Source organism: Meleagris gallopavo, chromosome 17 (genome assembly GCF_905368555.1).
Source record: "Meleagris gallopavo chromosome 17, MGAL_WU_HG_1.1, whole genome shotgun sequence".
Classification (NCBI taxonomy): domain Eukaryota; kingdom Metazoa; phylum Chordata; class Aves; order Galliformes; family Phasianidae; genus Meleagris; species Meleagris gallopavo.
Genome location: NC_139420.1, coordinates 9,982,671 through 10,003,702, shown reverse-complemented (window position 1 = coordinate 10,003,702; position 21,032 = coordinate 9,982,671). Strand labels below are relative to the sequence as shown.

General features: G+C 43.0%; 1 protein-coding gene across 9 annotated transcripts in view; it reads left to right on the top strand.

Moving 5' to 3' along the window:
• The window catches only part of MORC2 (MORC family CW-type zinc finger 2), a 37,851-nt gene that overhangs the window by 9,097 nt on the left and 7,722 nt on the right, over positions 1-21,032 (top strand). For 8 of the 9 annotated variants that reach the window (XR_014887037.1, XM_085238566.1, XM_085238567.1 and 5 more), the window contains 12 exons: positions 2,506-2,596; positions 3,317-3,425; positions 4,407-4,566; positions 4,645-4,756; positions 6,264-6,389; positions 11,066-11,145; positions 14,586-14,668; positions 15,579-15,664; positions 18,468-18,608; positions 18,981-19,135; positions 19,276-19,404; positions 20,693-20,798. Coding sequence is in view for 8 of the 9 variants with exons in the window: in XM_085238566.1 (XP_085094692.1) it covers positions 2,506-2,596; positions 3,317-3,425; positions 4,407-4,566; positions 4,645-4,756; positions 6,264-6,389; positions 11,066-11,145; positions 14,586-14,668; positions 15,579-15,664; positions 18,468-18,608; positions 18,981-19,135; positions 19,276-19,404; positions 20,693-20,798 (1,378 nt within the window). In the remaining variant the exon portion in view is untranslated. Of the gene's footprint in view, positions 1-2,505; positions 2,601-3,316; positions 3,426-4,406; positions 4,567-4,644; positions 4,757-6,263; positions 6,390-11,065; positions 11,146-14,585; positions 14,669-15,578; positions 15,665-18,467; positions 18,609-18,980; positions 19,136-19,275; positions 19,405-20,692; positions 20,799-21,032 lie in introns of those variants that run through there. The other variant, XM_085238569.1, reaches the window with a different exon arrangement.

The window sequence follows — 21,032 nt, the reverse complement described above, 5'->3', positions numbered from 1 at the left end:
CTAAAGAGAGGAGGAATTTGGAGGAAGATGCTATCATAGACAAGCTGGGAGGACGTCGCTGATTTCTGGGACTGATTTGGCAAGCGGAGCCTCTCCATCCTCCCATAGGGACAACTGTTGGATGAGCTTCACATGCTTGTTTATACTGAACGATTCCCTAGGAAACTTAGAAACCTCAATAGAGTTGTTCCCCAGTTTAACATGTTTTGCAGTTGGGCTCTATTATTCTCAGTACTTGCACATGTACTGCAGGCAGTAGAACACAATCATAAAATCTTTAAGGTTGGAAAAGAGCTCTAAGATCATCTGGTCTAACTGCCCACCTACCACCAACATTGCCTACTAAACCCTGAAACCCATCCAGTTCCAATCTCTACAGTGGGCAGGGACACCTCCCACCATACCAGTGTGTCCAGAGCCCCATCCAGCTTACCTTGAATGCCTCTAAGGGATGGAGCATCCACAGCTCCTTTGGGCAACCTATGGCCTCACTGCCTGCGTAACACAGAATTTCTGACACCTAATCTGCTGGCATGTCACTCAGAAGGGTTTTCTGTCCCACTTCTGGACGAACAGCAGTCAGGACTTAAACAACTCCATCTCCCATTTTTACATCTCAGGTGTTTAATATTTCTTATTAGGAATTGTTTTTTTAATTGGAGCCCTTGTTCTTTTTCTGGAGTTTTAAAGCTCATGCTCAGGGTATTCTTTCAAATTGTTTCTTGTCTTTTCTGTTTGGCGTAGCTCATATCAGTGCTCTTTTTGTTGCCAGGGAGTTTGTTTTTTACATCTAGCAGCTCTAAGACACGACAAGACAAAAACAGTATGACTAAAATAGTTGTAAGTGAAACTCCCTCTAGAGCCTTAACTGAAAAAGTGTGGAAGACTTTTCATTTGTACCTTGTTTGGAGGTGGATAAGGATTGAATATCTTCCAAAGGTCTGGAGCAGAGAGAGAGATGTCTTTGCCCTTCAGGACTTCCCTCTTCAGGGCATCATTGATGTTCCTCTGCCCAAGAGAAATTGTATTTTCAGAGTGCCTTTGAATCTCCAATGCTGAATGATAAACCATATGTTCACCTTTTCTGAGCAAGGAAATGCCTCAGATAATTACTCTTCCTTTTTTAGGCTTCTAAAATACTTCTTAAAAGCAGTTGTTGATAAAAGCTTTTTTTGCGTAGCAAAAAAGGGCTCGTAATGTGCTCTTAGAATATCTCATATACATCAGTCTGACTTGGTTTTAAAACTAACACAATAAAAAATAAAATCCAGACCTCCAAATATGAGATAACCTTCTAAGGTTTGCTTTCATTGGCGTGAAAGTACCATTATAGGCTGGAAAAAGGAAAGAGGTTCTGTAATCCTTTCAGAGTGTGCATTTGAAACATCCCACAGACCTTTGTGAACATAGTGAATAGAGGTAGGAAGGTTGTTGCAGAGTCGTTCTCATATTTTTACCTTGTCGTTTGTTGCTTTAAATCTGAATGCCATTTGCACGGATAATAGCATTCTAACATACAGATTGGTCATTTCTCATTAAACCAATGAGCCTCACTGCCAGTGCTAGTGAACCTGGGTATGTTCAAACCCAGTCTGACCATTGGCTCCAGCTCTTTGTAGTGGTGGGGTATGGTAAGGGATGTCCCAAGCTCCCTTGTAGCTTGTATATGCATGTAATTGCCCTTATGTAATTGCTGTTAGTTTTCCTGTTTAAACTATTCTTCCTGTTAAGGCACTTCATGTTCCCTTGTATCTGGAATTGCGTTTCATTTCTCCTAGTAAATTCTGTGGTGAACTGATTGCTATCTTTGGGGAAAGGGAAGACAATTCTTCTGTCTTACGGATGATATTAAAGGCTTTGTACCTTGAACAATGGAAAGGCTTGAACTAAAAATGACAGCCCTTCTCAGCTGTGAAGCTCTCATATCCATTAGTTTTGTCCTATATCATTAAAATACTCCGACTTTATGCAATAGTTGAAAAATTAGCTTTTGGCATAGCGGTGCGTTAATTGGCATAGTGTTCTGTTCAGATTCGCAAGGAGAAAGTAATTCATTTATTCTGAACTCAAAAGTTTTTTGTAGGGTGACTTACCCTAGTATGAGGGGCACTGGGTCTGTGGGGTCAGCAATAACTGCAGTGTCCCAGGGTTGGGTTTTGGTTTACGAGCGCAGTGACAATTGTGGTTGACACAACAGATGATCTCGTTGACATTTTTTAGTCAAAAGAAAACATCTTCGTGCAGTTCAGATGGGGGCACTGGTCTGATATGAAACTTAGAACTCTTTTTATCAGTGTAATTGCATCTGTACAACGCTTGTAATACGGGCAGTGCCATTGATCAGGGCTGGATAGCAGAACTTCAAGGTGATAACCTGACTTGGGCTTGAGGCCTCTTGCATATGACAATCTCTGTTCTACATAAATAAACGTATTCACATCTAGAACGTGTATCCAAGTCTTTGTATGAAAACCAACCTTGGATTTGCTCTGTCTCTCATTGCAGATGAAGCTGCCAGCGTTATTCAGTTTGGTAAATCAGCCAAGCGATCGCCGGAGTCAACTCAAATTGGGCAGTATGGGAACGGCTTGAAATCGTGGGTATTAATCACAGCCAGTCTCCTGAGATTGTGCAGATTAGAGCTGAGATAGCCAATGTTTTGTTGTTTTTTTTTTTTTTTTTTTGAGATGTTTCTTTTATCAGGAAAAAAACGCATGCAGATGAAATCTAAATAAAGATGCCATGTTTTGGTATGCAGGAACACTTTGGACATGCGCTGCAGCAGGGAGGTCTGCTCTGAGATGATTGCAGTGTTTTGTTGTCATGTTGTGATACGGGGTATGGATCAGAGCTGGAAGAAGTAGTGAAAAGCAGGAACAAAAAAACCCTTTGTGTTTATGTCAGACAAATAGTGAAATTGAAGCAAAAATAACGCTGCAGCCTCTTACTAGGAGATTTGGCTGGTGCAAGTCAGATGGACTTACACTGCATAGTATGAGGTTTGGAAAGCTCCATTATACTTCAACTTTAAACTGTGAGTAGTGTGAGAGGAAAGAGTTTAGAGAGCTTGAGTTCTTTTTGTAAGATGTCCAGGTTTAGATGCTTTTTTGGAAGGAGTGATACATTTAGAAAGAGAGGGCCGTTGCTATTTTTAAGCCATTTTTTTCTGTTACCTGCTTTTGGATTCTCATAATTGAGCAGAATGGAAGCAAACTGATAGCTTGATCTGCTTTTTAAAGCATTTGCATAAATTCTGCTAGTTTGCTAAAAAATGGTGGTCACCAATTGTAATGTGCTGCCTGAAATCTTTCTCCAGGGGTTCCATGCGGATTGGGAAAGACTTTATCCTGTTCACAAAGAAAAATAACACCATGACTTGCCTCCTCTTGTCCCGGACGTTTCATGAGGAAGAAGGCATTGATGAGGTTTGTATGTAATGAAGTAACGTGATGAATGCTGAAATCAGTGTGATTCTACCTATGGAAAATTTGTATACCTTCAGTTCAGATGTTCTTTATCTGCATCCCTAACATGGAAGTATTTCTGTGCTCAAGCGTGGCCAGTAATGAAAAGTTTTTATTTTGCACCACAATATGTCAAGAAGTATTTTTCATGGTGATATCTGAGGGAGCTGCACAAAGAAGCCATTGATGGAGCAGTGGGCAGCCAGCAGTGGTGTGTGCAGCTACCATCGTGCCACTGGAGCCAGGAGTTTTGGCATGAGCTTAATTCTAGAACAAGGAAGGGACATGCCCCATCCCTGGAGGCATTCAAGACCAGGCTGGATGTGGCTCTGGGCAGCCTGGTCTGGTGCTTGGCAACCCTGCACATAGCAGGGGGTTGAAACCAGATGATCATTGTGGTCCTTTGCAACCCGGGCCATTCTATGATTCTGTGACTCTCTGGACTTGGTGTACATCTGCAGTCTATAATTCTATCTTCTGTTCTAAACAACAGAAAACTGACAACCTTTCTAGAATCATACAAAAATAATTTAAAAAGGCAAATCAGAATAAATGAAGAACACTTAAGCTCAAGAGAAGTGTTAAGCAGAGATTGATGTTATTCTTTTTTTTAAAGAATGAAAGCTTGTGTTTTTTTAGTGTTAGGTATAAATCATTGCCAGATGAAAGAAGCCATGGGTTGTGTTGATGTTGAGCAGCCAGAAATTCACAGGTTGCTTTGGAGCTGTTTGCTCCAAGACTAGATGATGTAGAAGAATAACTTTGGAGGCTGGAAAGGGAGATCCTTGAGCAGCTGGCAGTTATGCAAACATTGCGAAGTTAAGAAGAGCTCCTGCACTAATTCTTGGCCTGTGGAAAGGGCTGAGTTCACTCAGCATCGATCCATATAAATGGTATAGGGGGGGTGAGTCTGGGTTGCTCCTGATACAGTGCTGTTTGCAGGTCATTGTTCCACTGCCCACCTGGAACGTGTGGAACCGAGAGCCTGTGAGTGACAACATGGAGAAGTTTGCTATTGAGACAGAGCTAATTTACAAGTATTCCCCGTTCACATCAGAACAGCAAGTGATGGAGCAGTTCAATAAGATCCGTGGTGAGAAAGGTATGTATGGTGCTGGTCGTGGGCAAGGTGGTTTGGGGTTTGGGTTGGATTTGTCTAATCAACTTGTTGCTTGCTTAGGCACCCTAGTGATCATCTTTAACCTCAAACTGATGGACAACGGGGAGCCAGAGCTGGATGTGACTTCTGACCCTCGAGACATTCGGATGGCAGAAACTCCTCCAGAGGGAACGTGAGTGTGACTGATATTACAAGCCCTTGGATTTTGATCCAGTTGTTTGGGGTTTGACTGTATATTGTGTGCGTGTGGTTTTTTAAAAGCAGCTTTTTCTGTGCTGAGCAGTTCTCAGCAGTTTGCAGTTCATGCGTACAAATAGCTCACAGGCACTACACCTTTGTGTTTGGTCTGAATTTCTGCATTGACTTGTCTCAGTCAAAGCAGCAAACTCAATAACCTTTAATGTCATAAAGGGAGGATGCCCTCAGCTATGAGTGTAATTTTCTATAGGTATCAGGTTTTTGTCAGAGTGATGCTGGTCATGAGTCTGATCTCAAACAAATGTTTAGCTTGTGGTTAAACGAACACCAAGAAAACGTGAGTTATTGTGCAGGTCAGCTTCAGTGAGCAGATGATGCTGGTGGATGCAGGCAGCCACTGGACCTTCTTTCAGGTGAAGAAAGAGAATGTGCACAGAGGGCAGCTTAGAGGAGCAACAGAGGGTGGTGGTGTTTATTCCACATATTGGGGAGAATGAGCTTTCTGGAAGCTTTGTAGCCTGAAAAGGAAAAACTGACCTAAACCCTTGTGGTGTTTGAATATATTAGTCTGATGCTGAGTATGCAGGTGCAGCAAAGCTCTTGGGGACCTCTAGGGACCTAATAGGATTCTCAGTTCTCTTAATGCACGATGGTGAGCTTTCATGATTACCACTGATAGAGGAAGGAGCTGCTTTCTCCTGTGTGCTGTTATTTCTGTGTTTGATCAGGGCAGGTTCTGCTGGAGCATGCTCCTGATGAGCTGAAGGTGAAGTGTACTAACAAGTAGAACTTGGTGTTAAGTGGTTCAGGTCGTAGGTATGACCTTTATTATCCAGCTTTATTCAGAACATTCTTTTCAAGCTGCAGTAATATGTATGTAAGTGTTTTGCAAAAACATGTAAAATATACAACTTGGTACAAAAATCTACAGAACACAAAGGTTGAGGGGAAAAAAAAAAAAGCCACCTGAATGGTAAAATAGAAAAAGCTTTTGTTTTACCTCACTCACTTGTTGAAGGTTGCATGTTTGCAGTGTTTTGGAGTAGATGCCTGATGTGGCAACACAACAAGGTATTAATCGTGCTGTAGGTGCCTAAAATAAGTTACAAGGTAGTGAAAATCAGCGTGAGGAGGTGATTCTGTTGGTCATTTGGAATCTAGATAGCAATTTCTTGGGAAACAAGAATCTTACAAGTTTTTTCAATGGAGAAACTTGTTCCATTTTGTTTGTACAGAAGTGGAGGCTGTATGACAGTAGTATGTCTGGGCTATTTTTAGCTGGAGAAGAATTGAGAGGGGAAAATTGTGAAGGAAAGAGGAAAGACAAAAGATGAGCACTGTGAAGGAGTTATTAGTTACTCGGGATTAATTGAGTGAGTCATCTTTGAAGTATGTGGTCATAATAGGGAGAGTGTCTCCCAGTCGACCTACAGGGAAGTGCAGAACAAACTGCTTAGTTTCTGTACACATCTCTCTTGCAGGAAGCCTGAGCGCCGCTCCTTCCGTGCCTATGCTGCTGTGCTGTACATTGATCCCAGAATGAGAATCTTCATAAATGGACACAAGGTGCAAACCAAGAGGCTTTCCTGCTGCTTGTACAAGCCAAGGTAAGGATCAGAGCCAAAGTCTGCTTACACGTGCAGGACCTTTCTTACAAAAAAAGGTCTAGCATTTTGCTGTCTGGGTGTATCCTGCATAACTCCACATTGAAGCTACAGATCATACTCCACAGAAACAGATCATAAGAGACAGGGATGTCACAAAGGACAATGTCAGATGCTTTGTATGAGTGCAGACAGATGATGTTAGATGCTCTGCCTATATTTACCAAGGCTGTAACCCCATCAGAAGGCCACCGAATTTGGCAGGCACAGTTTACCCTTAGTAAAGCTGTGTTGGCTGTCACCAATCACCTCTTTGTTTTCCACGGGCTTTGGCATCGTTTTCAAGAGGATGTGCTCCAGTGTGTTGCAAGGCACAGAGGTGAGCTGACTGGCCTCCAGTTCCCCTGGGTCTTCCAATTTTTAATAGGACAGGAAAATACCTAAGATACATCCTAGAATTATTACAGAAAGGAAACCACACTGAACTCTTTGAAATAGTTATTTTGAAAATTAACTTTTATCAGTGGTTAATCTAGGTTTGAATAGAGATTGGGAAAGACTGTTCCCTGTCTTCCTTTTTAATTCCCTTAAAGGTGGCACATTTGAAAGTGAGATGAGGTGTGCTGTCAGTTGTCTTAAAAGAGAATAAAAAGAGGTTCTGAGGATGAGAGGGGAATAAAGGGAATGTGTTTTTAGGTCTGTCAGAGTCAGTAGTATTCCTCTGTCCATGATAGCACACACAGGCTGCATTCTAAGGTAGCCCTGTGCCTTAATAACACACCACCATTTTGTGCTGCAGTAGAGTTTAACAGTGTGGGCCCACCATCAACTTCCTGCGTACTTTTACTAGTTGCAGTTAGTTGTCAAGCTGCTGATTAGGGCCCTTTGAACCTGGCCAATTTTCAGCTTACATAAGTCTGCCTGTCAAGCTCATACTTACTCAGCTTCTTTAATTAGAATTTGGAAAGTGGTGTCAGAAACCTGAGAAAAGTCAAGCGAGTTTGCATCTACTGCTCCCCCCTTCCCAGCCTTTTCACTGTCAGAGGCAGTCAGAATGACTTGCTGCTGTAAATCCTGGTTTGCTTGGTTGATAGTATCTTACACTCTGAATTTCTGTATTTTACCTGTGTGTGATTGCCATGTGCTTCATCCCGTGCCACGGTCCAGAAGAAGGAAAGCTAAAGAGGAGAGTCTTACTTTGGAGTGTCTGGACTGCATCCTTCTGGTCTTGTACTCCTAATGCCAGCCGTGGATGGTTGTGAAAATTCATTCACTTCCCCTCTGGCCCCCAAACAGAAATTATTCTCTCTTGAATAGCTCTTTCTTGAGGGACCTGCTAGAGGAAAGCTAGTCAATCAGTCCTTTTTGAGAATGGAGTTCCTCTTTTTACAGCTGTTGGTGATTTGCATGTTTCCATGAACTTACTGAAAATGCAGGGTGCTTGTATCATGGATTGTCCCTTTAGAGCTGAAGCCAGAGCTCATGCATACCCATCTAGCTACTGAGTTGTCTGCAGCTTAATGCTACTCTCCTGGACTTGCAAAATGACTCTGATTTGTACAGGAGCATAGAGGGGAAGCATACTGGTGTTACAATATTCCTTTGGAGGACAGTTAATGCTGTAGCACTTGAGGCAGAGCTGCTGTAGTGTAAGCCAGATTACTGCTGAGCTTTTCTAGACAGCAAACAAGCATGTAGCAGGCAGTGATGGTTCTCCTGGCTGACAGCCCAAAGGATGCTGTGCTGAGTGTTCTACGTAAGGGCCATTTGCTAATCTCTGCGGGAGAGTCACGATGCCCAAGTGTTAATTTTATTCATATCATCCTCATTAAAGACTGCTTAAGTACTGTAATGGAATGGCATTCATCCATCACTGTAGAGACACACCTATCCATTTCTGTTGCTAGATTTTTAAGAAAACATGTTACAAACTAGCTTGCCATGCTAAGAGCAGGCCATTACTTGATGGTGAGCTAAGAACTGATCCTGATTGTAGTCTTTTTACATCCTTGGTGAGCTTTTGGCCAGGTGTCTTTCTGCTTGAAATGATCACTTCTTGCTCTGCATTGGACCATTCTGGTCTCAAGATTTGCTAAGGAGGGTTGCCTGCTGAAGGCAGTGAATTCTCTCCCATTTGTAGGGCAGTAACTTTGTCTTCATCTCTGAAGGAAGATCATCTAACAGTGACTTGTCTGCAGGTTAATTTTTTTTATGTTACAGAACAAAGAATGGAAATCTATAATGGTCCTCAGTGTGTTTAAATGCCTTTATTGTGCAAATCTGGGTTTTGCAGTCTTTGTTTTGCTCTCCTTCAAAAATAACAGCTTATGTTCTGAGTAGGACATCTGTTGTTCTTTTGTCACTTGTCCTTCCTGAATGCTGTGGGCTGTAAAATCAGCTACCAATGTGTTCCTCCCATTCAGGTGGGAGAAAGAGATCCAAGATTGCTGAGGAAGCAGTTTTTCCTTACAAAACAGCTCTGGATATATTCTACCCTTTACTAGAGTTCAGTGAGGCCTCATACAACCTTTCTGGAACCTGTGATATCCAGGAGTCAGGAGCAAGTTGCTTTTGTGCAGATCTTTCAGCAGCATTTATAGGTGTGATGCCGCAGCTCCACCCACCCTGGAAGCTGCTTTCATCTCTTGAACAGTTACTTCATCTGTTGCCTCCCACAGTCACTGTTTCAACTTGTTTTGCAGCACAGTACATGCAGCTAGAAGTAAGCAGGCTGTTCTACACGTTAGCTTATATGCCTGCTATTTGAGCAAGCAATGATCTCAGCAGGCATCAGGTGCTGGTGGCTGCAGTAGCACTGCATGCTGCTTTGTTTGCCTTGGCTGTCTCTGTGAACTGTGTGCTATTCTTGTACCACGTGCAAGAGAGTTTCCTTCATGAGGACACTGTAGGATGATTGTAACGAACATTTTGAAGGCAGGAAAGTGTGGATTTCTTGTCTGTCAGACTTCTCAATGCATATCTGTTCCCACCACTTGAGTGTGAGCTTTCCTGGCTGTAGCCAAAGCCATTTGGCTTTGCAAAATAAAGCAAAACATAATGGTTGGGTGGTTTCTTCTTTCTGGAATTGTTCAGTCTCTGGGACCGTTTATCTGGAACCAAATCTGTGTTCTTTGTTTTGCTTTTGGGCTATTGAACATTCCTGCAAATAACTGCAGGGAGCAGTGGGGAAGGTGGGAGTGGAGCTGGGGTGGCAGCTTAGTCTGCCTCTCTGGATTGTAAAGGAGGAGGTGTACCTTGCTTGGTGAAGCAGTCTGTCTGTGATCTTCCCAAGTACTTCTCTTTGTATCATAGAATGGCTTGGATTGGAAGCAGTCTTAAAGATCATCTCCTTCTAACCTCCCTGCTGTGGGCATGGATGTTTTCCACTAGACCAGGCTGTCCAAAACCCCATCCAGACTGACTGAGAGCAGTTCCAGAGATGGGGCTGCAGGGACACTCCGCTGGCTTACATCCAGCTTCTTGTCCACCAGAACCCCCAGATCCTTCTATGCAAGGTTGCTCTCAAGGAGTTTTTCTCTATGCTTGGCTGGGATTGCCCCGACCCAACTGCAACTCTCTGCACTTGGTCTTGTTAAACCCCATTACATTCATGTGGGCCCGCTTCTCAAGCTTGTCCAGGTCTCTGTGGATGGCATCTCTTCCTTCTATCATATCAACCACACTGCTTAGTTTGGTTTCTATAGCAGACTTACTGAGGTACTGCCTGTGTCACTGATAAAGATGCTGAAGAGCACTGGTTGCAGGACAGACCCCAGGGAGACCCCCCTTGTCACCAGCCTTCACCTGGACATAGAGCTGTTGATCATAACCTCCTTCCTTAAGAATAATTTGTTGAGATCATTCAGCTTCACCCTGTTCCCTCTCACCCAGGAATGCAAGGCAGAATGTGGATGATGTAATTTAATTATGCCAACGTGTTGACAGCAGTTGTGTTTTTCAGAATGCGTTCTGGTTCTTGGCTCCAGGTAGCTTAGATCATCCTCAAGTAGGTTTGAGGAGATTGCACAACCCAATACCTGACTCTGCCTCTCCTAATGTGGTTATTTGACATGTTGCACTGTATATGGAAGGTAAAACAAGCCATTGCAACTCAATAACACTTTACAAGGTAGTAAATCAGAAGTGTCCTGAAATCTAAAAGCTGCAATTTGAAGCTGTGTTCAGACACTTCCTATGCTGCTTTACAGGCTTTGAGCTAACTCTGCCTGGAGGGAGGTGCATGCTGTGAAACTGCACGTTGTTATTTGCAGGAGAAAGGAATGATTATTTATCTGGAGTGGAAGTTGTTTTTTGTTTGTTTGTTTGTTTGTTTGAGAAGTTTTACATATGTGTTCAGTACTCTTTTCCCTTCTGAAGAAGTTGTTCTCCTTAATCTTGGATTCCTTTCAAGAATATGGAATTTGTTACACCTCCCCTGTGTAATGTAGAAGGGAATGATGTAGCTGCAGTTACTGCTAGAGCATCTATGACTTAAAGGTATGGCCTGAGTACTTCCAAAATGCTCAGTTACTGATTCATAAACCTCCTCTGTTTATTGTGTATCCGTTGGGGGGGAAAAAAATAGAGTAGCATGTGATGACTTTATTTTCTAAAAAAAGTGATGAAATCTTGCTTTGACCTTTCTGCTGAGATTGCTGATGATGTTTTCATCATCACAGGATGTACAAATACACTTCAAATCGTTTCAAGACTCGTGCAGAGCAAGAGGTGAAGAAAGCAGAGCACATGGCGAGGATAGGTGAGTCCTGGGGGTGCCTATGCAGGCATCCTGATTTTGCTGTAGCAGAGGGAAGGACGAGGCTGTCTCACTGAACATCACCTGCAGTTGTTAGTTTCTGAGATCACCATGGTTGCTCAAGGAACTAGTTGCTAAGGATGACTGAGACTTGCTTCTGTGCAATGGAGGGGATTTATATTATTTCTGAAGAGCCTTTCCTCTAGGGAATACATGTAATAACCCTCAGGGCACACAGCTCTCCCTTGCTCTAGCTCAAGCCCTCTGTGTTTGTTATCTCACAGTTCTGTTCTTGGATTAATTCCCTGTTGAAGTTGTTCAACAACAGATTTTTGTTCTATTAGGCATCAAGTGATAAGGGTGTGCAACAGAATCCTGATGTTTTATTTATGTCCTTCATGTGCTCCAAGATTACCTTTTGTCCATCTTGCTATTAATCTTGTCCACAGGAGAATCCATACTTGAAAATATTGTGTACTCAACATATAGAAAGCACATAAGCTACAAATGTAGCTTTTAATTATGCAAAATGTATGAAATTTAATAAATCCTTTCCTGCAGCTCCTGGTGGGGAAAACCCAAAGTGTTGAGGGTATTTTGGAGTTGTATTAACCTGTGTCTTCTGGTTTCATAAATAAAAACCTGATGTTACAGAGGTGTGTGTCTTAAGAGCTGCTCTATGCAGATATATTTGTGCAGATCAGATGATTATGGTGAGGAAGAGACAGTACCACGTTCAACATACGCACTCATAACAGCAGTGTGATTTTTTGACCCTGCCCAAAGCAGCAAAAAGATCTAATTCTCTGTTCTTGTTCCTTTATGAAGTATGATCGTGAAGTTCAAGCAGTTTATCCTGTGCCTCTGTCCTCATAGATGAATTTTTTTAGATTGAGGCCTGTAGCCAGAGCAGGCGTTCAGCAGACTTGCATTCTGCTCCAGAAGCTTGCAGATACCATGATTTGGAAAGGTTTCTTTCTTGCAGCATTACATGAGGCCTTCATGACTTTTGAAAGGTGAGCTCGAGTGCACTGCCAGTGAGGAATGCTGCCATTCAGTGTCCCAGTGCCAAGAACAGATACTGGCACTGAAATGGCTATCAGCACTGAAACATAAACTCACCTTCATCACCAAAGCACTTGACTTTCTCCTGGAGTGAAATAAGTGCTAAACAAAGAGCTTTGAACATGCTGAAAACTCGAGGCGAACATCAGACCTTGTTCTGCATTAAGTCTTCAGGGCTAAAACGTTCTCATAGCATTAACCTCAGCTGCAGTGGAATGGATCTCATTTCTTTGCTTTTGGGAAAATCAGCTTCATCTTTAATATTCTGTTCCATATACCAAGGGCTCTCTTTCTGCTGTTGATAGAGAAGATTGATTTTTCCTTATTTCCAGTCTGTTTTCTCTGAGGATGCACACCATCCTATATGTATCACAGTCCAGAAATAGAGACATGCTGATATTAAAGATGAGGAAAAAACTCCTCATTCTCTCAGAAACCAACTTTTCTGCCTCCTGTGATGAGCTGTAGCACCCACATCCCTCAGCGACCAGATGGACCTCTACAGCTGTTCCAGGAAACTTCATTGAGGCATTGCCATTTTGTAGTTTCAAGAGATCATTCTGGAAAGCAAGCAAATAGAAAAGGTGAAGAGTTATGTAGAAGTCCAATATCAAAAGTCATTAAGAGCTGTGTTCTGAGCTTTACATTTCTCCTGAGCGTGCTGGAGTGCCCAGTGCATAGCTTGGCAGTGCTGTTGGTGTGCCATGCCATTCCTCTCCTTGGAAGACATGAATGCTGGCTCTTAACTTCTGTGTGCTATGGGCATGTGGGTTTCAGACCCTCTGCTCTCGCACCTGGAAATGAATTGTGCCCTGTCAGCCATTCCTCCTAAGATGCCTGCTTTATTAAAGCAATGACAACACCTTATGGACAGGCAACTCTCCATTCTTCCCTTCAGACCTGGCTGTGCTTAGTTTGCCTGCTGCTACAATCCAGGCTTAGATACAAATGGAATATTCAAGCAGATGTGTTTTAAGCTGTCTCCAGATGTCTGTGTTTTCCTGTTTAGCCAAGCTGTAGGTGCACTGTGAGGGCACTGGGTGACTTCAGTCTATCACACAATGCAATTAAGCTGTTCCTTGCTTGATAAAGTTACTGTGACCCTCAGAGTGTGCTTTTGTGGGAGCTAGAGTAACAGAACTCCAACACAACACAGAGAAGAGAGGAAAGGTGACCTTCCATGGTCTAAGCAAGCTGATGACCCATTCTCATAGCTGGATGCACTGCAGCTGTGCATTTCCACATGTAATTCTGACCCAGCACTGAGGATAGTGGTGACCACTCAGCAGGTGCTCCCTCCAACATCTGGATTCTTTCTGGTTGGAAAGACAGCATTGTTTTTTGGAGAGATGCTGCTTGTCTCCAAGATCCTATTGTGTGACATTTTGCTTCATCTTGCATATCTCATCCTTTCTTCTAGTGATTGTGCATGCAAACGTTTCTGTGTGTACATTTTTATATATATCGATCTATTCCTGTTAGAAATCTCTACAGTAACTCTCTCAGCAATTTCTGCTCCCATAAGCTGACACAGTTCTGCATCAGCAGCCAAAATAACTCCGTGAGATGTATGGTCCAGGTGGCAGCTGCAGCTGGAGGCATCCCCTGCCCAAACAGGGCATGACTTGCCAGTCCACATTTACCATGGGGCCTCATAGTGTGTGGGATGGAGAAAAGAGATGTGTTCCAAACAGCGAGTTCTTTGTCCATACAGCTGTAAGCACAACAGCTTTCTGACATGAAAGGGAGGTATTAGAGGATCATAGCCAATGTGCTTTTGGATGGGAGAGCATGCAGATGCAAGGTATGCGTTGCTAACTTGCAAGAGCTGTTTGTGTCTCCATTTTAGGAAGGAATTTCTCTGCTTAAAATGAAATTTGTTGAATGGATCTGAAGTGGGTGGGTGTATGGGGCAATGTGTGCCAGCTGGCATGCACTCTTGTTGGTAATGTGTAAAAGAGGTGGGAAGAGGAAGTTCTTTTAGGTGGTAACATTTGTGTATGCAAAGAGCATTGGACATAATGGTAGGTTTTCTGTGTCCCATTTTGTGTATAGCACAGATTAACATTTTTTCCAGGAAAAATATAGTGAACATGCACAATTTTCTGTGATTTCCTTCCTTGAGATGTGCTTTCACAGCGTTGACTGTGACCTCTGACCAAATTTAAGGTGGTTTGTTAATGATCATCTCGTATGTAACGTTTTTCTTTTGTACCTTTTTGTGTTACTTTGTCACCTCTCCCCTGTCCAGGTAACCCAGCACAGGCCATCCCTGCAAATCTGTTAGCCCCAGCTGAATGCCGTGCTGTGTGCTGTCTGTACCGGGTGACTGATGATGGTGATGTTGGTTAATGCTGTTCTTTCTCGTGGTGTTTCAGCGGAGGAGAAGGCTCGGGAGGCAGAGAGCAAAGCCCGTGCGTTTGAGCTGCGCCTCGGGGGAGACCTTACACGGGAGTCCAGGGTGAGTCCTGCTTTTCTGCCAAGCTGGGTGTGTTGGGCACTGAGGGAGAGGTTCAGAACCGTGGCTTTGGATGGGAGAACTAACTGCTTAGCACCTGCTGTTAGCACTTGGGTACGTGAGGGGAGCAGCTGGTGACCTGTTGGAGATAAGGTGTCAGCAGTGCTCAGTCATCAGCGGTGTCATCACTGCAGGACGTGCTTAAGCGTGTCTGTTTTCCAGCCCCAGTGAGCAGGAAGCATGCTGATACTCCAGTGCACACATCTTTCAATATGTATCAGTTGGCAGGTGATCCCCTGCCAATATTTGAGTTTTACTGTGAAAGTGCTTTGGTGCTCTTTTGAGTGTGAGGGAACGCAAAGTACTGGAAAAAAAGTAGAACTGTTGGGATTTTATTTTCTTTCTTTTGGATCCTCTCTCTTACTGCTCTTGCAGTTTGATCCTCGGTTTCCTTGAACTGTTGTTAGAAAGTTCTTTTTGTTTCCTTCTGCTGGTACCTCAGGAAGCTGCAGCCCTGTGGGCTTTGAGAGGTGGGCAGGCTGAGCTGGGAGGGAGCTGCCAGGTGGTGCAGCAAGTGGCCCGAGCTTAAAATTACTCCTTAATGACAACTACCAAAAAATACAGCATTGGAGTATCCCAGCTATTTCCCTCTTGTGTCCTGCCCTTCACCCTATGGCTTTGGTTGCATTGACAGTTACATTTGGATGCTTCCTTCTGAGCAGCTGTGTAGCTGCTTAAGCAACTCAGCAACTGGCACAGCCCTATATGTTTGGGAGTGCTAATTATTGCCCGGCACAGCTGGTGAATTCTTTACATTTGGAAGATTTGTGAGATCTTTTTGAAGAGGGGGGAGAAAAAACTCAGGAGTTGAGTGTTCCTGGATCTCACAGCAGCAGTTTTACTGTGCTGGCAGGTGATGTTACGTCAGGTGCAGAACTCAGCCATAACCATGCGCCGGGAGGCCGACGTCAGGAAGAGGATTAAAGAAGCAAAGCAGCGGTGAGTACGAGGCAGCTGCAAGCTCTGATCTTCTCAGCCTGTTCATTCCACATGCTCCAATGTTTCTCCTGCTTTACTTCATGTGATAGAGTGAAAAGTTCATCTCAGAGCTTAAATTCGTGTGGGCATCGTGTTTGTGTGCGCTGGGGGTTGGGTTGGCTCTTGGGTTGGCTCTTTGGATTGCTTCTGTTCCCCTCTTAGTTCCTGAAAAAAGTATTTGAAAATAGTTTTTTTTTCTTCTTCTAACATCAGCTTTTTTCATTTTCTTGCTTATCCATTTGCATTTAAGATTCAGGGAAACAAACACACGTTATGAACTGACAGTGAAATGGCTGCTGGAGTTGCAGAGGTGTTTCCTCAAAGCTTGTTGAATTCTATTGCAGTCCTTGCCATCAATTCCTAATATTGTTATAACTTAGCTCAGGCTACAATTAACTTTGCTACTGATAGAGTAATGGGAATAATTAACTCTTTATATACGAGTTTTCTGCATATTTTTCATATGCATTTCACAAATGAGGAGTTTTCACAAATCCTAACAGAAAACTTAATCTCTCAAAGTAAAGGCTGATAAACATAAAGGCTGATTACTTAAAGCAAAGGCTGATGGTGAGCCTGGTTAGGGATTTGTATGTACCAAGTCTCTGTTCCTAGCTGTTTGTTTTGCATGCTAATTTACATCCCTGCCTGGGTCAGGACTATCCCACACTTGTTGCCAGAAATGAACTTAATGCATTTTAATTCAAAAGTGGTAGAGCTGTGATCTTCAGCTTCCATCTAAATTGTGCATGTAAAGTTTGTCTTTTTATTCTTAGTTTTGAGAACACAGATAATGTATATCAAAGTATAACTTTGTCAGTGGACCAGCCTTCCTTTCAGTGGGCAAAATGCTTTTCCTTTAAAAGAGCTGAACAACAGACATTGATCTTAAAATAAAGAAGCTAGCTTCTGTATGGCCTTTGTTGTCTATTTGGAAATGAGAAATTCCAGACTTTCTTCAGCAGCTCTTCGTGCTTAAGTGTGAGTTATAGTCAGGTTTCAAATATGCGGTGATGGGGAAAACAGATGTGACGACCATCAGACAACAGGGAAAACAGCTTTCTTTCCTGACTCCTGTGTAGGCTCAGCTGCTCTGCTCCTGAGCAAGGATGAATAAGTGTGCAGCCAGTTCTAGACTAGTGTGTGTTCTTCTTTCTGGTTCCCAAAGCCTGTGCGTAAGGTCAGGTCATAAATCCAGCACATAGGACAACTACACCTAATAATAGGATTGGCTGGGCTTTAAGCAAACACTTAGTTCTTCATTATTTGGGTCATAATTTGACTTCGTGTCCTCTCTGATAAAAATAAGGAGATGCCCTTCCTATCCTGTAGGAGAGTGCACCTTTTCACTTGAAATTCAAGGCCTTACATCCTTCTCCAGGGACCCTCAGAAGCCAACAGCAGAAGAGGAGGTTTTGAGGCATATTGGTCTCTTGTGTCCCTTTAGAGGCCCTGTGGGAGCTTCTGTTTCCAAGAAAGGCTGTATATATATATATATATATATATGTCTGTGTGAAGGCAAAGGTGACCTCAAGAAAACTGAAAACAGACATGAAATGAATCTGCTTCTGGGATTTATTTTGAGGAGCTTAAATGTTAAGCTGGACTCCAGTCTTAGAACTACGGGTTACCACTATGTCATGCTCGTGAATGCACAACTCAGGTTCTCTCAGTATCTGATAGTGGTAGCAAACAGCCAGCAGATTATCAGAAAGAATTCCAAGCATCTTCTACCAGACGTGGCACTGAGGGCTGTGGTTCAGTGGTGGTGGTGGTTGGTGGTCAGACTTGGTGAGCTTAGGGCTCTTTTCCAACCTTATTCATTCAGTGATTCTGCTCTAGGAATTAAGCACTGAAAAAGCCTCCCTGGCGCAATGCAAGTGTGTGTAAGGCAGGACAGCGGTACAGACAACGCTAGGTAAAGGTTAAAACCTTTTGCCTTATGTTTGTGATACCTTCAGCCTGAAACTAACGTATCCTCATTACAAAAACCCCTTCATCTGGGTTTCATGAAAGCTGTGGAATCTGTTTTAATCTGTTAAAGAAGAATAGTTTTGTAAAATGTGTGGGTTTTGTTTGATTCTGTAACAGGGGTACCTAAATCTCTCGAGGCTTTCTGCACTGCAGGAGATGCAGTTCCTGATAGGGTTGGAATAGGAATCTGCTGGTTCAGATTGAGAAATCTGGATGTGCTCACAAACGTACTTAAGACCACTTCTGGTGAAGTTCTCAGCTGCATAAAGAAGTCAGAAATTGTACAAATTGCCAACCTGACATTGCCAGGAATAAAAACACAAAACCAAAAGCTCTTCTGAAGCTGTTAGTAGTGTTGTGCAGCTTTCAAACTCGGTGTTTCAAACCTTGTAAAACTTGGCATTTGGAGAAACTTCCAAAAATCTGACTGTTGAGACTGTAGTTTTGTAGGGATAGCAGCACAGGGAGCTGCATCTGGAAGATACAAACCAAGGTGCTGTAGGAGAGGATGGGTCTGTGCCTACCAGTGTATTCATAAAACTCTGCTCTACTGGAGTATTTTAAAAATCAGATTTGATATACAAGCCAAAAATCCATTCCCATAGGAGAAAGGATATCCAAATGAATAATTAGATTGCCTCAACAAGTAATATTCAGCCTGAATTGATGTCTGCACTGCGAAGTCTTTGTGCTTTACTCATCTTCAGATGCAACGTACGCTCAACAAAACTTCTGGCTTTTAGAAATTAGAACAAAATATTTAGAACTCCTTTCTTTCGTTCTGTTGCAGGGCACTGAAGGAACCGAAAGAACTGAATTTTATTTTTGGTGTGAATATTGAGCAGCGTGAGTTGGATGGCATGTTCATTTATAACTGCAGTCGACTGATAAAGATGTATGAGAAGGTGGGCCCGCAGCTGGAGGGTGGCATGTGAGTTTTTGGAAATTTTTCAGCAATATTTTTGCATGTTCTTACACGTAACTTAGGCCTTCCAATAATCTTTTTCTGCATTAATCATTCCTCGTGAGCATGAGACTTTCATTTTCTCAACCTTTAGTTTGGATTCTGACAAATAACACACATTCGAACATTTCCCAGTACTTCCATGTTTTCCCAACTAACAATGAGTTCTCTCCATACCAACTCAAGTCTGAATTAGAAAGCTGATAAACTTCAGAACAGTCCTGCTGCAAGAATGCACGTGTGTGACTGTGTGTGTGCCATCAGCTGTTCTCTGTGCTGTTTGTCTGCACAATGATCTACCAGTTCAATGCTGTTCCTGACTGTGTGTTCCTCTTGCAGGGCGTGTGGTGGAGTAGTCGGTGTCGTGGATGTGCCCTATCTGGTTCTGGAGCCAACTCATAATAAACAAGACTTTGCTGATGCCAAAGAATTCCGACACTTGTTGAAGGCCATGGGAGAGCATTTAGCTCAGTACTGGAAGGATGTAGCTATAGGTAATGAAGCTTACAGTTTCCAGGGGTATGAGGGGGAGACTTTGGCTGGAAGGGAACTAAGGGAGAGGACAACCAAGAGTGACTGTGATGATTTTTATGATTATAACTCCCTATTGAATGGAAGCTTGTTTGTTTTCCAGCCCAGAAGGGTATCATCAAGTTCTGGGATGAGTTTGGTTATCTGTCAGCAAACTGGAACCAGCCTCCATCCAGTGAACTGCGCTACAAACGCCGCAGAGCCATGGAGATCCCTACCACCATCCAGTGCGGTGCGTGTCAGCAGTGCAGTTAGGAGGCTGCTCCTCCGTGGGGAGGGAACTCCTGGCTGCAATTTGGGGACAGATAAATGGGAGGAGGTTTGAGACGAACTCCTCTATCGTGGTTCCCTGCTAGGGCTTGTCTCCTTCTCTGAGTTCCCTCTGCCTTTTACCCAGCATCTGCTGGTATATTTAAATGTCTTAAAATAAGGTTTTGGTCCTGCATAGTGTGCTGATCATGATGTTCTTCAGGCAGCCTTACAGAACAGGACAGATGTACTTAGCAGTAGAGTTGAGAATGGGCTTAGAAATGTCATAGGAAGTGGGGGACCAAAGTCACCCATCCGAACGCAGATAAGATCTCAAAGTTCCCCATAAGCAATGGAGAGCAGCCAAGTGCCTTGTGTTCTGATGCACCAGCCTATTAAACAGCTCTGAATATAGCACAGAAGGGACCCATTTGTAGTCATCTCTTTAGCTTCGCTTTTGTGCACTGCTGAGTCGCTCTGGCTAAGCCCTTATTCCAGCTGGGAGAAGGGAGATCTCAACATAACCACTTCCTCATTTCATAGAGGGACACCAAACTCCCATGGCCATTTTCCCACGGGAACTGGGAATGAGGATGTAGCAAGGAACATAGAGCCAATCTTTTGGAACTGTTTTGTCATGCTCTCCTCCCTAGATGGTTTTCTCAGTATCTTCCAGTTTCTTCGCACATAGGAGGAGCTTTCCTGTTATTCTTCATCATCTTTGCTGTTGACATTTGCCATGGCTTGTGAGGTCCTCCCAGAACCTGATTTAAAAATGCTCGTCTTTTATTAATTTTTTAAGATGTTGGTTTCCTGGTAGTCCAGCAGTGTCCTAAAAACCAAACGCAGTACATCTGACTCATCTAAAATCTATTACATTATCTAATTTTAGTGGTTATATCTCTGAGTTCTTGAGTGTTGGTGCCAGTAAGAGACAGCCTGCCTCCTGAGATGAGCAGTGATTTCAGGATGGGCTGCTCCATTTGTAAGTGCTGTCACTGTAGCAGTGAAGTGCCAAGTATCAGTTGATGCCAGGCTTCATCAGATTATTGTTACGGTTGCTTTGTTTACCAGATTTGAGGTCTTCCTCAAAGTGGAGGTATATGTTGTGTACATCTGTATTTTGCCACTAGTCTTAACTGTCATTGAATATGTTTTGGAAATAGATGTGGTCCTTGGGCATTAAATAAGCTTGAGAAGTGCTATAGAAAGAACTTGATTGTGTACCTCAAGCTGTGCATTTCTGACTTGCAAAGAGTTTACTTTAACAGATGTATGCTTGAAATGGAGGACTCTCCCATTCCAGCTGAGTTCAGTAGAGAAGAATTACCCTGATAGTTGGGTGTGCTCTATGAATCCTGATCCTGAACAAAATAGGTAAGAATCAGTTAATAAAAATAATGCCTTATTTGCATATTTATGGTCAGGAGTTTTTTGGGGGGAATAGCTCTAGAGACAGACAGTAGTTTGTACCTCTATGGTACACCTGTGGGCTGTGCTTGCAGTCTAACCAAGTAGTTATGACACACTAATTAGTGCTGACACACAGGTGAACATGGCAAATTAGTGTGTGCTCTCAGCAAGTTTGCTGGTGATGCAAAAGTGGAAGAG